Source organism: Sceloporus occidentalis, unplaced genomic scaffold (assembly GCF_023333645.1).
Source record: "Sceloporus occidentalis isolate IW3139 unplaced genomic scaffold, rSceOcc1.0.p SCAF_21, whole genome shotgun sequence".
NCBI lineage: Eukaryota > Metazoa > Chordata > Lepidosauria > Squamata > Phrynosomatidae > Sceloporus > Sceloporus occidentalis.
The window spans coordinates 13,589,064-13,605,201 of record NW_028317001.1 but is presented as its reverse complement, the minus strand read 5'-3'; the positions used below and the strand labels follow the sequence as shown (position 1 = coordinate 13,605,201).

The 16,138-nt window shown below is 41.8% G+C and overlaps 2 protein-coding genes across 2 annotated transcripts in view; one reads left to right on the top strand and one right to left on the bottom strand.

The window, feature by feature from the left end:
• The window catches only part of LOC149301637 (uncharacterized), a 215,825-nt gene that overhangs the window by 53,658 nt on the left and 146,029 nt on the right, over positions 1 to 16,138 (top strand). The gene's annotated exons all lie outside the window — the stretch shown is intronic.
• LOC149301639 (uncharacterized) overlaps positions 13,901 to 16,138 on the bottom strand; it is a 44,925-nt gene continuing 42,687 nt past the window's right edge. Inside the window, exon 3 of the mRNA XM_089484259.1 lies at positions 13,901 to 15,739. Within this exon, the coding sequence (XP_089340385.1) occupies positions 14,256 to 15,739 (1,484 nt within the window). The 3' untranslated portion in view covers positions 13,901 to 14,255. The remainder of the gene's footprint in view (positions 15,740 to 16,138) is intronic.

Genomic DNA, 16,138 nt, shown 5'->3' with positions numbered 1-16,138 from the left:
TAAGTTTCCTGACATTTCTGTTACATATTTGGCGAGCCAGCCAGGAGTAAAGGCAAGCAAGAATTGGCAAAGAGTGGAAGAACTTATCTTCCTGCAGGCTCTGTGTGTTTTTGGCATTGAGCGGACCCTTGTGAGAAGGCCCTGGCGCCATCCAACATTTTGATTGGAAGGGCTAAACATAAGGATTGGCTCAGTGGTAGGAACAGAGTTTAGCCTATGTGAGACCACTTAGTAATTTGAAAATTCACTGGGGGGAAAAGGAAAAGAAAAAAATAGAAAAAGAATCATCTCTTCAGGAACAGGTAAAGTATAAAATATAGGGAAAAGTGCACTAAAAAGGGAGCCTCGTTGACCGGTCCAAATCTTTGGATGCGAGTGGGAGAAAGGACCCCCTCCCTGTGTTAGCTGAGCCAGTAGCAAAGGTTCTGCCCAGAGAAGCCTTCTTGCCAAAACTCAGGAACCGGGCCCCTAGGGAACATAAGCAAGGAACTGGGAACTGAAAGGAGGTAGATTGTGGTGTAAGTATTGATTGCCAAAGTGTAGGATCAGTGTGGAAGTATAAGGCACTTGCTCAGTTGCGCTGGGGGTAGTTAATCTACTGATCTCCAAGTGCCAATAAATTGTTTTACCTTTTGTGTGGTGGCAAACCTTTCCCTTCTGTGGTATTTTGTTTTAAATAGCTAGAAGTTAGGTGCTGGTGGAGAGTTGGAGGAGAGCATTGGTCTATTGTGAGTATAAATTATGGTTGTGTCTGGTTGTGGTGGAGGCTCCAGTAAAGACTGTTGAGCTCCAGTAAAGAGTAAAACGTGGGTATATAACGTGTGGAATTTGTCTGTTGAGTAGTGTCTGAGATTTGTGGGTTTTGCAATCTGTCCAGTGTGTACTTTTAAATCCTAATCCTATAGTGTTTGCGCCTGTTGAAATTGTGCTTGTGGTCTTTTGTTGTTTTGTGTCTAAGGATGGCTGAGGGAGGTTAAACTCCTTTGGATTACATGGTTGGTCATTTTGATGAATGTTTTAGGAAAGGCATGGGGAAACATTTGAAAAAGGAGCGATTAATCTTTTTGTGTAAAGATGTTTGGAGTCAGATTTTGCCAAATTGGCCGAGAGAGAGATAGAATAGATATTGACATTGTCTTGCAGTTGTATTCTAAAACATTGGAGCCAGAAAGAGGGTTACTCAATGATTATTTGTATATTTTCTATTTGTATAAGACTGTTGGAAAAAGCCCACCTGGGTTGAATAGTTGCAGAGAATTGGTGTTTAAAAAGGATGAGAGATTAACTAGTATTAAAGAAGCTGTGTTCAAGGTTCAGATTGATTTGGCCCAAATTGTGGAAGAGATAGAAAAGATAGAGATAGACTCTGTAGAGAGAGGTGCAAATCAGGGAAGAAGGCCCCCACATGACAAGAAAAGAGGGTTTTGAATTAGCTTTGTGTGTTAGACAGTGGCCAGGAGCAACCCAACATAGAAACTTGTTGTTTGGGGAAATTGAAATTGTTTAAATTATAAAAATTGGAAATTGCCTTTGTGTATATTGTAGATAAATTTTGGAAAATTGGTGTTTTAACTTGAGGTTTTTATGATTTTAAATGATCAGTGCCTTTGGGAAAGTTCTGCCCTAAATTTGAATGCATATCTAAATTGAATATTAAGCCTGTGCCTTCCCAGAGACATTGCAAATTCTTTTGTCAGTGAAAGTTTTAAGAAGATGGGCAGAAATAAGTGCTTTATAGTGGTGTTGTTGTTATGGCATAGTAATAATAAAATAGTGAGTTTTAAGCTTAGCCAGTAAGCTTCAGCTGTGGCCTGATTTTGTGAACTGGACTGTGGTTGGAAGTTGATCTAAGAGTGGAGGAAATTGTGAGTAAGATAAAAGAAAGTGTTTGAAGGTATGAGGATGTGAAAATGATGGTGTGTGAAAGGAGAAAGCTTATGGAGCGAGTTGATAATGGTTTGGAAAATGGTTGGAAAATGTTTACAGAGGAAAGTATAAACAAGGTTTGAATTGAAATTGAAGGCTCAAGAATGTTGCAGAAGGTTTGAGTATGTTTAAGTGGCTGAGAAAGATTTAGAAATGGGTTTGGTGCAGATGGACAAGCGGTTTGAGTTCTGGCTGGAGTTAGAGAGAGAAAGGGGGGTTAGGGAAAGCCCACGGTTTGCATTTTAAAACTTTTCCTTTGGCTAAAGCTAGAATAGTAGAAGCTATGTTGGAAAGAAAACCTGGAATGGAGTTTCGTGTTGCCAATCTGGTGACTTTCACACCAACATGGGTACTTTTCAGAGCTTTTGGTGTGATTTTGGTGATTGGTTTTAATAGTAATTTTGAAAGTTAAGCATTTGGTGAGTTTTGGCCAAACGTTTGGGGAATTATCTTCGAGGCTTGTTGGCTACACTGTTTGTGAGAGGTTTTTTCCTGGCTGTGGCTAAAGGAGATGGAGCAGCACAGCGTTGTAAGTTGTAAGTTCAACTTAAAAAAATTTTCTCTTCCCCTCTGGCTGAGATTTTTGTAGACTATTTTTAAAGGCAAAGGATTTTTTTCCCCTTAAGTTCATAGAATAGATGTTGTGCTTTAGACTTAGATGAACAAATAGTAAATGTCTTGTTAAGGGTGATCTATGAAGATGCTTGTTAAAAGAGATTGCATTAAGATGGTTTGTTTTTCTTTGAGTGCGAAGTGTGTGTGTGTTTGTAGAGAGAGTTCATATTACATGAATAGCAGCCAGACTGGATTCTATCTGACCAGAGAATGCAAGCTTGTTTTTGATATTTTTAAATTTACAGGCAAGCAGCTTTTTGCTCAATATTTTGTTTTTATTTTCTGGCCTCAAGATGCTTTCATGGGTTTTTAAAATGAAGTTTAAGTTGTGCCTTTGGGAATTTATATATGTTTTTTTAAATGCAATTGTTTTTCATTGTGCTTTTTGGGTTTTAAATTATTGACCTGCAATCTTCTGATTGGCAATCCAGCTAAATTATTTTTCCAATTAAAGTTGATAAGATTAGTGTGTTAGGCCTGAATTCTTTTGAAGCCTGGGGAAAAGTTAGGATGTTTTGGTTTTGTAAGGCTACAGCTGTGCTAGGCTGAAACAGCAGTTGCAATCATGAGCATTCGAATGCCTGAGGTCATGCAAAGTTTTGCTGCTGCCTGGTTAGAATTGGTTTATTTTTTTATTTTTTGAGTTTTAAGTTGTGATCCATGAGTTTCCTGGCCTATTCCTTGGCCTATTGAATTTTCGCTTTTTCTGAATATTGTGTGCTTGTTTTGTACTTATTTCAACTGCTAATTTTTGAAGCCATAGCTTTTGTATTTTTGAGCTCAAAGATGCCTGCAAAGTCTTGCCAATGTCATGTTAAATTGGCTTGTTTTAAATCATTTTTTCTTCCTGGTTTTAATTTTTCATTTTGCTCTTGAATATTTTGATTTGTTTTGATTCTTGCTTATTGACTGCAGTAATTGTTTTTTTTGTTTTAAATTTCTGGCCTAAAGTTTTTGAAATGATTTCTTGTTATAACAGACGCTGAGAACTATTTTTATATTTTTAAGTTTTGAGAATGGCCCATCCAAGAGGTTTTTGTATATTGTTTTAGCTTGAATTTTTATTTTTATTTTTTATAATATCTAAATGTATTTTTGAAAGCACCCAAAGTTTCTTTTTGTGATTTTGGAACCCAGAGATCCAGAATATAATTGTTATATTCTGGTTAATTAGTGATTGTCAATTTGATTCACACTCATTGAAATTTATAATTTTTGTTATTTTGAAAAAATAACATGGCGAGCCAGTTGATCCTATGTTGAATTATTATGTGGTTCTGGAATGGAATAAGGAACAATATGAAAGTATTAAAGAGATTGGTATTCTACTATATTGTAGCAAGAGAAAATTTGGAAACACTTTACAAATTCAAATTCTGGTTTCCACTGCCAGACGTAATCAAAATTAATCAAGTTAAATTCAAGCCAGCATGTGTGAAATTGTATCCTAATTCCAAGCTAGAATATATCATTTTGGCCTGAGAGGAGTGACTGAAAAAAGAGCATGAACTGATTTTTTGAGTCCTGAGTAAAAAGGAAAGAAGTCACTCTATCATAGTTTTGTTTTTCCTATTTCCTGTTCTGTTGTCAAACTGTTGTGGATTCAAATGAGATAAAGCTGTGAGTACATTGGGTCAGAGTTAAAGTTTCATATTCAGTATGTACATGTAAATGCAGTCTGTAAAATTAAGGTTACATATGTATTAAAAAAAAAGCATTCAAAAGGTCCAAAGATGCAGGCATAGATAAAAACCTAAAGCATAAAGAGCTCAGAATGACCCAAGAATGATCCAGGGGATCTGTTGTTAGTTAGAGTTAGCAGTGAGACATAAATTCTAGAAGACAAATATCTTAGCAAAGCCTATAAGAGGGGAGTTAATGAAATGTGGCTAAAGTATACCTTTAATGTACAGTGGTACCCCGGGATACGAATGCGCCGCCTTACGAAATTTCCGGGTTACGAAAAAAATATATTTAAAAAAACTGTTCCGCGTTACGAAAGTTTTTTCGGGTTACGAAAAAACTTTTGGTGCTTTTCGGCGCGATTTCGCACCAAATCGCGGCTTTCGCTATTAGCGCCTATGGGCTTTTCGGCTAGCGAAAGTTTCCGGGTTACGAAAGCGGCGGCGGAACGAATTAATTTCGTAACCCGGGGTACCACTGTATTCATAACATTCTAATAACTTGTCAATTAGTATTTTTCAGTGTTTTTGCTTTTCCTTTGCCTGGGAAAAGGGGGGGCACAGACAAGAGGAACAAAGTTTAAGCCCCACTTACAACCGGAAGCTGAGTGGGCTCTACTTCGCCATCAATCAAGAAAAGCTAGGCTGCACCTTTCCAGGACTTCAGGTGCTCTACGCCAGCTCCTCTGAAAGAAAGATTTCAAATGCTCTCTATCACCCCTTTTCTCTTTTATGATTTCCTATATGTCTGTTATAAGTGATGCACAAAAATAATAAAAAGAATACACATACAGGTGCATGTCCCATTTTCACACCCCGGAAGCTGAAATGGGCACCACCTTGGACTTCAATCAAGTTTGAGCTGAAGCTCCATCAAAATTATTTTTTTTCAGAGACATTGCCTCTTTTTCTTGTCTATATTCCTTGTTTGTGTTCTCTATTCATGTTTCTGTTTGTTGTCTGAGGTTTTTATAAGTGATTAATGCTAAAAGTGATAAAGTTCAATCATACATATTCTCAAATCAAATCACATCCCAAAACATAAGCCTACATATACATGCACATATGTTCCTGACATAAGAAATAGCATATGATTTTCACAATAAAGTTAATAAAGCAACCCTATTGAAAAGAAGAAATAAGCTCATCAAGCTCCATGATCAAAGACATAATTGTGTTTGTCGTCAGGATTCCTATTGTTAACTGTGGAATTGGCATGAAATTCAAGTCAAGCATGGTAAGTTTTTTCTCAGGACGCTCTTTGAAAGGAGGGAGACCTTTATACATCTGGAGATAGTCTTAAAGTGTGAAGGCCAGATCTATTCTGATTAAATGGCATTACACAACAAGAGCTATTCCATAGTGATCTCCCTGAGGAAACGTGAGATGGAAGATGCCCCTGGAGTGGAGGAACATCTGAAACATGCGGCACCCTGGGCATTCCTGTTCTGTTATGAGAGTAGTCCAGAGAAGCATAGTAACAGTTGCTTGGCAAGAGTCTGTAACCAGGCTAAAAATTATAGTTTCTCAATGAGAGGTGATTCTGACAGCAGATACAATATTCTTTATAGTGGAGTTTTCCTATTGAATCATGAAACAAATACACAATACATCACTATTAGAAGATTAGCTTGGTGGCAAGAGTAAACTCCAGAGAATCAGATCCAACAAAAGTGTCAAAGGGTTAAAAGCAATGAGAATATGTGTGTCTTTCTGAAATTGGACCGACTGGAAGATGTTATTGCCTGGTGATGGTAAGAATGTTAATATTTTGGTAACTGCTAGACAGGTTTGTGGTGTTCTGAGTTTAGAGTGTCATATAAACATAGTTAATAGTTGATGGTATCATGCAATATAAAATATTGATGAAGCATCAAAAAGGGGGGAATGTGGTGGAAATATTCCTTGTTGAAATAAAAAACTATAGAAAGATGGAGTCACCTTTGTCAGCCAGAGAGATGGTTTTTGAAATAAAGGCTTGGAGTTTAGAAAAACTAGAGCAAAGGAATAATGAGTGCGTCTTGACCTGGATGGAAGCTGGCACCAGTAAAAAGACATAACATAATGTACTGAGATAAGGACATTCAGAAGCAAGGTTAGGAGGAAAGCCACTGAATTCCTACAGGAGGGGGTAAGGAGTGATGCTGCAGTTTTAATGTATGCATGTATTTCTGTTCTGATTATAAGAATTCTGTATGTTTACATTGTAATTAGCCAATCAGGTGTATTGAAGAAGCTTCTTTGTCTTGAATAATATAAAAAGAGCCATTTTGTCTTGTTCGGGGTCTCAGCTTTTGGAACTTGAATTCCACTGAGTTCATTGTTTTCCTTTGTCGACAATTGGAAATAAACTTATGGATTTTCAATTACTAGGTCCTCTTGCCAATTCTTTTGCTCTGTCAGGCCTAGATTTTTAAGTTTCCTGAAATTTCTGTTACAGTTCCATCATATTTAACAAAAATAGTTTGGGATCTATTTAGATTTATTTGCAAAATCTCTATTATCATAAGATAAATGTCTGTCCAGAATTTCTTCGCTTTTTTTTTTACATTTCCACCAACAGTGGTAATATGTCCTGACTTCTTCCTCACATTTCCAACATTGGTTTTTAGGTTTTGGGGTTTTAATGTATTGTTTGGATTGGAGTGTGCAGTTCTGGCTGAAACACTGAATTTCTATGTGTTCTCAATAAAGTTCTTTGCTATTTCAACACAATGGACTCTTTGATGCACAGAAGATCTGATTTGCCCAAAAGTGACCCTTTCTTCTCTCCTCAGTCCTCAGTTCCATTCCCAACCATAAGAACAGCAGAGGCAAACAAACACACACACACAGCATACACAGGGACAGCTATATTTCCAAAGCAGAGCCTCCTTTTCCTGCCTTTCCCCCCTGAGTCCAGCTCTGCACCTTGGACTACATTTTGGTCTCCTCAAAGGAAGGAAGGGGAGGCCGCTGAGCCCCCAGCACATACTTTCCTTTCCCACAAAGGCCGCTAGCAGAATAAGCAGCAGCATCTAGGCCCTGGCAACCCCTGAGCATGCTGAGGAGGGGCCTGTGCATCTAGGCATGCACAGTCTCAGCCCCTGAAGCCATTGCTGCCCTCACAGTCTGTTCTGAGAAGGGAGGGATGTGAGGAGAGCCCTCGTTCATTCAGATGAATGTCTGGAGGGTCTTCTGGAGGGCCCTTGGGGGGCTATAAGAAGGAATGAAGCCCCTCTTCTCCCCCCAAAGGAAAGCAGAGGTACTGCCAGGCCTCATCTCGCTCTTTCCTTCCCTGCCCCCTCCTTGAGGGATTTCTTAGGCCCCATGTACTTGGGGGGTTATTATGAGAAAAGGGAGCAGGAGGGACCCTTGGAGAGAGGCCTGGCCAAGGAGGGAAGGGGAACCCCCTCCCTCCTGGAAAGTGGAGCAAAAGAGAGAGCCTCCCTTCTGATGCCTCATTTGGGGAAGAGTTTTGTGCCTTATAGAAAGTATCGCTCAGGATATGGTTCAATAGCATTGAAAACAACATTTTTTGGGGAGTGGGGAGAAGTTTTCTCTGCAGTCCTGGGGGGAGGGGGCTCTGGGGGGGGGTAAAAGAGCCAAATCTAGGCCAAAGCCAAGAGGAGGGAGACGGAGGGACCTCAAAGCTCTGGCAATCTCCCTGGCAAACTGGGAACTCGGCTTAGAGGCCCACAGGATCCGGATTGGGCACCCCCCTCAAATACTTACCTTTTCCTTCACAACAACCCTGCAGAGGAGGACCAAGAGAGAGACCCACAGCCCCAGAAATATCTCCCCCCCCCCCCGCCGGGTCTGGGAGCATTGATGCAGAATAGAAGGACTTCTTAGCATCTATTGCCACTCTATAGGATTTTAAAATAAACCCTTATCAGGTATGTGACTATATTTCTGCCATCGGCACTCTAGCTATTGTCCAGCTCACTTCATTATTTTGAGATCTTTAGTATAGCACGAATTGAGATTTGAAGCGGGTTGGAAAGGGGGCTTGGGAGCGTTAGTGTCTATAGCTCTGGTAAGACCGTTGTTCCAAGTATTGACCAGAGCTTCAACAGAATCGCAGGCATTACCAGCCATCAAACCCTCTAAGGCCTCTGGGAACCTAGTGGGTTCCATCAACCTTCAAGGGTGGACCATTTTAATAGGTCCTCCACCTACGATGGGGGGAATAGTGGCCTTCAGCCTGACCTTGACCAGGAAATGATCCATGGTCCATGACAACGCGGAAATATTGACTACCTCTCCCCATGGATGTATCTGTTCCGTACAGAAGAGCACATCGAGAGCATGACCTGCACAGTGCATGGGCTCAGAGACATGGGAAAGGCCCATGTTTGTCATGCTGACCATGGACTCCTGAGCTGTACCAGATACGTTCATTAAACCGGCCTCGAGGGGGATGTTGAGGTCGCCCAGGACTAAAAGCCTAGGCGAATCCAACAGCAGCTCAAAGACCAGTTGTGTCAGTTCCGCTAGAGAGTCTGTTAAGCAACGGAGTGGACATTAAACCAACAGAATCCCCAGACTTTCCCTAGTCTTTAAGCTGAGGCAAATACACTCCATGTGGTCCATCGTACGGATACGTATCTTGGCCAAAGCAAGATTGTCTTGATGGACCAAAGCGACGTCCCCTTACCTGCTCACTGACAGAGAACCCGGCTGGTCAGGCCCGAGCCCAGGTGGCTGAGCAATCATCACCCAGCCAGGTCTCTGTGAAACAAGCCAGGTCAGCCTCTTGGTCCAGTAGGAGATCATAGACTATGTGCGTTTTATTTTTGACTGACCTGGCATTACACAAGAGCAGGGGAAGGTTCTGTGGCTGGTTTGGTATGCTCTCCAGTCCTTTTGGGAAAGCAGGGTGAATGGAAGGGGAGAGAGATATTTGTCAGGCTCCTAACTGCAGCCCCTCTTGCAACACAAAAGGCAGTATTTGAAAAAGAATAGCTTTTATTGAAGAAGATACATGCAATAGACATGACTTTTTTGTCAGGAAAGAAAGAAAGTATAAACATATCACTTTTATAACCATATCAATGAACCCCACCCCATTAACCAATAAAGCTAATTAATTGAATAGCCCTTTCCTGCACAGTGTCCTCCCATCTGGGATCCTGGCAGCATTTCTAAAAACAATTAAGCTCTCAGGTGCCTTTTCTCAACCAGTGCACCTGTGGCCTTGGACCACTGAACTCAGCCACACAACACTTTTAATTAACATTATGGCTTAACAATGTGTGTGTGTGTGTGTATAATAGGAAACCCCATCAATCCCAATTTAATATGATACCATATGAAAATATCATAAGCATAAACCCATAACCACATAATACAATATAAAAATACCAATAACTCTCTATGTTCCCCCTCCTTTTACAGAGACCAGTCTTTTAAACCCAAGCCTCTGTTAGAAGTACGGTCCTGCCCCAAATCATTGACTCCAAAATGGGAGCTGTTCCCCCTTCAGTCATCGTTCTCACATAGGAACCAAATTTGGGGGTCCTCACCTTCCATTTCCTGCCAAGAAAATCCAGAAGGAGCCCTTTTCCCAAACCAGCCAACAGTCAAACCCACCAGCCTTCTAGAACCCTATTCAGGCTCCAAGCTAACTGCCAGCCTCTCCCAGAATTCCACACTCTCCCTTCCTCCCAGCAGAGGAGACCGGGAGACGGAGAAATGGGTGCAAACTGCAGGAAAAGAGATCCCCCTCAGCATTTCTCCCTTTTCGTGTCACTTTCAGGTCCCTTTGCTTCCACTTCCAGAGGGAGAGCTAAATTGGTTTAATTCTTTTAAATTCTATTTTAATGACTATTTTCAAATGTTTTAATTATATTTTTAAAAAAATTTGTAATATGAGTTGTGTATCTTTATGGGGGGGGTTAATGGGATAATAATAATAATAATAATAATAATAAATCTCTTGTCAACAAAACCACAGATCCTTCTGAAAACAATGACTAACAGAGATCCAAAACACACTGAATAAATACTCCAGTTTGGGACTGCTTTCACTGCCCTGGCTCAATGCTAGGGAATTCTGGGAACTGTAGTTTTGTGAGACATTTAGCTTTCTTTGTCACAGAGCTCTGGTGCCACAGTAAACTACAATCCCCAGGACTGTCTATTGCTGAACAAAGGCAGTTAAAGCGAACTCTAAGTGGATTATTTCTGCCATGTGATTTGGACCTCTATTAGTCTTTCAACTTCCACAAGGCTTTTGGTTTTGAAGGGAAGAGTCTTATTATTATCATCATCATGACCATGATGACCATCTTCATCATCATTTCAGCACTGTGTTTTGCACCAGACTTCACTGGGATTCAACTTCAAGAAAATGGGGCCAGGATTGCAGTCCTAGGGTTGGTCCCAGCCTTCATCATTCCCAAAGAAGTCAATGGGAGAAGTGCTGGGTGGGACTCATGTCTCTCAATGATTTCAATGGGTCTACTTCTTTTCTTTTTTATTCTAATACTCTACCTAAAATCATATTGTACACACCATCGCAGAGGAATAAGTATAACAATAAATCAATAATGATAGTAAATGCAACACTGAAGTGCCTATAGATCTATATTCCTGCATTTCCTCGTGGTTTGTTGTTAACTTTCTGAAAGCTTAATAAATTGTTATTATTACATTTTTGAGACTCCATTATAAACATTTTTTTCTGATTTGACTTCTATCCAGTCAGTTCCACCTGTAATGATTGAATCTCATTTCATCTAGAAATAGTATAATATGTAATATCTTCCCTATGCAAAAGTTGAGAGGTTCAAGTATCAAAGAGAGGCTCTTCAATGGGTCTATTTTAAGTTTGGCTAAAAAAAAAATCAAACCAAGAGTAGTTTTTTGTGGTTTTTTTGGGCTTTGTCCATGTTCTAGAAGAGTTTATTCTTGACATTTCGCTGGCATCTATGGCTGCCATCTTCAGAGAATGCTGACCTAGAAGAGAATGGGTATATATATATATACTGTGTGATCCTGGGTAAGGAGAAGTGATTCCCATGTTAATCTGTGTATTGTTCTGTTGTTGATGGCCTGGCCTCAGGGTTGGGGGATATTACCATCATAGTTTTCAGCTCTTCAGGTTCCAGGAAGGGGTGCAGTTAGCGTATCAGCTGAAGCTAATAACAGACATTCCTGGCCATCGTATCTATCTGAGCCAATGTCTGGAGCGACGGATCCAGGAGCACTCCCAAACTGCAAACACAGTCCTTTAGGGGAAGTGTGACCCCGTCCACAGATGGATCACAGGTGACAAACCTCCATATCTGGATTAGGATCTCCAACAACGAGCAGCTCCATCTCATCTGGATTCAGCTTCATTCTGTTTTTCCTCATCTAGACCATTACTTTCTCAAGACATTCATTCAGAGGGGAGATGCCTTCCTTAGTTGAAACTGAGGTCTGGGGCATGAAGAGGTATAGTTGGGTGTCATCAGCGTACTCCATGCCTCCAGATGATCTCTTCCAGCAGTTTCATGTTTATGTTAAACAGCATTTGGGACAGGATGGCACCCTGGAGAACACCAGATTTAATCTCCCTCTTAGAGGACCAACTGTCCCCAAGCATCACCATCTGGAATCTACTCAAGAGATAGGACTAGAACCACTGCAATGCAGTGCCCCTGATCCCCAATTCCCTCAGGTGTTTCAGAAGGATACCATGATTGATGGTACTGAAAGCCACTGAGAGGTCCAAAAACACCAGCAGTCACACTTCCCCGTCAGTACTCAAGCGGAGATCATCTACTAAGGTGACCATAGCAGTCTCGACTCCGTATCCGGTCCTGAAGCCAGTTTGAAATGGGTCTAGACAATTTGTTTCATCCAAGACTGCTTGGAGTTGAAGAGCTCAATCACCTTGTTTAGAAATGAAAGATGGGAGACCGGTCTGTAATTGTTCATGTCCAAGGGATCTAGGGAGGGCTTTTTCAGAAGTGGCTGTGCCTCCGCTTCATTTGAGCAAGATGAAAAATAGCCCTCCCTAAGGGCCTGAACAGACAGGCCAAAATAAAGCTGTGTGATGCTCTGTATTTGGCACAAAAACCTCCCCCAAAAGAGGCATCAGAAGGGAGGGTCTCTCCTCTGCCCCACTTTCCATGAGGAAGGGGGCTCCTCAAAGCCCTTTTTACCTTTGGATCCCCCTCCCGTCCATGGCCATACCTCTCTCCAAGGGCCCCCCTGCACCCTTTCCTGGAAGTAAAGGACCGAGAAACTGTTGTACATTCACTGGTAACTTCACAACTTGATTTCTGTAATGCGCTCTACATGGGGCTACCCTTGTGCCTAGTCCGGAAACTTCAACTAGTGCAAAATATGGCAGCCAGGCTGGTCGCCGGAAAAACTAGGAGTGACCAAATAACACCCATCCTAAAATCTCTACAATGGCTGCCTATTCGTTTCCAGGCACAGTACAAGGTGTTGGTTATAACCTTTAAAGCCCTGCATGGCTTGGGTCCAACCTATTTGAGGGATCGCCTGCTCCCACATAATCCACCCCGCACCCTCAGGTCCTCTGGGAGAAATCTATTGCAGCCTTTAAAAACCAGGGCCTTCTCTGCAATTGCTCCCAAACTATGGAACGGCCTGCCAGACGAGATCCGTCAAATTGCCAGCTTAGACAACTTTAAAGAAGCTGTCAAGACGGATCTCTTCCGGCAGGCCTCTCCTGAATAAAAGTGCCGGCCATAGAATGACTTCCCCCCGCATCATGTATCAGCCCACCGCTCTGTCCTCGTTGTATTTTTTATTGTGTTTTTAATAGATATTTTAATTGTAACATGTTTAATCCTGTTTTAATGGGGGGGAATTTGGGACATAATTTTGTAAATGTGGATTTTAATGTGTTGTGAGCCGCTTTGATTGTCACAGAAAAGCGGGATACAAATAAAAGTTTTATTTATTTATTTATTTATTATTTATACTCCCCCAGTACCTGGGCCCAAATGAATTCCCCAAGGAGGGGCTGGGAAGGAAAAAAGAACAGGAGGCCTGGCAGGCCCCCTGCTTTTCTTTGGGGGAAGAAGAGGGGCTTCCTTCCTTCTTACAACACCTGAAGACCCTCCAGCCATTTGGACGAGAGCTATCCCAACTTCACTCCCTCCCTCTGAACAGACTGTGAGGGCAGTAATGGCTTCAGGGGCTCAGACTGTGCATGCATAGATGCCCCAAAGGCCCCTCCTCAGCATGTACAGGGATCAAAAGGCCCTTGCTGCTGCTGCTGCTTTTTCCACTGTCGGCCTTTGGAAGAAGGGAAGGAGTACGCCCTTCCTTCCTTTCTTCCTTCCAGAATGGAGCCCATGCTGCAGAGCTGGACTAAGGAGGGAAAGGCTGGGAAGGCTCTGCTTTGTACATATAGCGCTCTCTCTCTCTCTCTCTCTCTCTCTCTCTCTCTCTCTCTCTCTCTCTGTATAAATGTGTGTGTGTTTGCCTCTGTTTTTGTGGCTAGAAAAGGATCTAAGGCCTGAGGAAAGAAGAAAGTGTCAAATTTGTGCAAATGCAGAACTTCTGTGCATCAATGAGTACAGTGTGTTGAAACAACAAAGAACTTTATTAAGAACATATAGTCAGAAATTCAGTATTTAAGTCAGAACTGCCCACCCCAAGCCAAAGAATACATTTAAACCCGAAAACCTAAAACTCCACCCTCTTCCAAACCTAGCCCTCACCTCCAATACGCACAGTCTATGCCCCACAGGTAACAAGGCCCCTTTTGCCATTCCCAGAGACTAGCCCTTTCTGTTAATACTGGCCTCTAACTTTCATCAACCAACATCCCACAAATTCCAAGAGCTATCATTGCCATAACTATACTAGCCAGCTGCAACAAATCCCATTCCTCTATTCAGCTAACCTATACCACGATCAAAAATCCCCAGTCAATTTTATAAACTAAAGCAATGATATATACTAATAGCAATTAAAACCTAAACCTAACAAAATACAACTTTAAAGTATAAACAGACATACAGACAGACACACCTAACACAAAACATCACAATTCTTGACAAAAATAATGTTAGTTCACTTCTAGGATTTGTGTGGCTTCTCTCCTGTGTGGCCTCTCCGATGCATCACTAGGACTGACTTCCGAGAAAAACATTTCCCACAATGCTGGCATTTGTATGGCTTCTCTCCTGTGTGGACTCTCTGATGTGTCACTAGGTGTGACTTCTGAGAGAAACATTTCCCACAATGCTGGCATTTGTATGGCTTCTCTCCTGAGTGGACTCTCTGATGTGTCACTAGGTGTGACTGCCGAGAAAAACATTTCCCACAATGCTGGCATTTGTATGGCTTCTCTCCTGTGTGGCCTCTCCGATGCATCACTAGGACTGACTTCTGAGTGAAACATTTCCCACAATGCTGGCATTTGTATGGCTTCTCTCCTGTGTGGACTCTCTGATGTGTCACTAGGTGTGACTTCTGAGAGAAACATTTCCCACAATGCTGGCATTTGTATGGCTTCTCTCCTGAGTGGACTCTCTGATGTTTCACTAGGTGTGACTGCCGAGAAAAACATTTCCCACAATGCTGGCATTTGTATGGCTTCTCTCCTGTGTGGCCTCTCCGATGCATCACTAGGACTGACTTCTGAGAGAAACATTTCCCACAATACTGGCATTTGTATGGCTTCTCTCCTGTGTGGACTCTCTGATGTGTCACTAGGTCTGACTTCTGAGAGAAACATTTCCCACAATGCTGGCATTTGTATGGCTTCTCTCCTGTGTGGACTCTCTGATGTTTCACTAGGGGTGACTTCGAAGAAAAACATTTCTCACAACGCTGGCATTTGTATGGCTTCTCTCCTGTGTGGCCTCTCTGATGTGTCACTAGGGGTGACTTCTGAGAGAAACATTTCCCACAATGCTGGCATTTGTATGGCTTCTCTCCTGTGTGGACTCTCTGATGTGTCACTAGGTCTGACTTCTGAGAGAAACATTTCCCACAATGCTGGCATTTGTATGGCTTCTCTCCTGTGTGGACACTCTGATGTTTCACTAGGGGTGACTTCGAAGAAAAACATTTCTCACAACGCTGGCATTTGTATGGCTTCTCTCCTGTGTGGACTCTCTGATGTGTCACTAGGTTTGACTTGCAATAAAACCATTTCCCACAATGCTGGCATTTGTATGGCTTCTCTCCTGTGTGGACTCTCTGATGTGTCACTAGGTCTGACTTCTGAGAGAAACATTTCCCACAATGCTGGCATTTGTATGGCTTCTCTCCTGTGTGGACACTCTGATGTTTCACTAGGGGTGACTTCGAAGAAAAACATTTCTCACAACGCTGGCATTTGTATGGCTTCTCTCCTGTGTGGACTCTCTGATGTGTCACTAGGTTTGACTTGCAATAAAACCATTTCCCACAATGCTGGCATTTGTATGGCTTCTCTCCTGTGTGGACTCTCCGATGCATGACTAGGACTGACTTGTAAGCAAATTTTTTCCCACAGTGATGGCATTTATGTGACTTCTTTGTTGTGTGGATTCGCTCACGACTGACAAGTTCTTCTGTAAAGGAGAACAATGACAGAGAAGACTGAATCTCAGCGTTAAGAGAGGAAGGTGTTACTCCAAGATTTAGCCCTACATTCACCCCTCCCTATTTCAGGTTAAATTAATAAAGTTGGTGTGAGTGACCCGACATGACCCTGTTCTGGATGCCCCCAAATCCATATAATGATTGTATCCTTACTTATAGGAGCTTGCAAAGAAGAGATTGTAGGGAAACTGCCATAAGGAAATCAGTCGAAGCAGAAAATCAGGCAGTTAAAAAATTCCATTAAATATATGTTAAAACATTTTGATTGAAAAGTGGCATCGTATCTTGTGAGACGGCCATAGAGTCCTGATCCAGAGCCCAAGGCATGATGCAAGTTAACTGCAGAGGATGCCTCATGCTGTGTGACA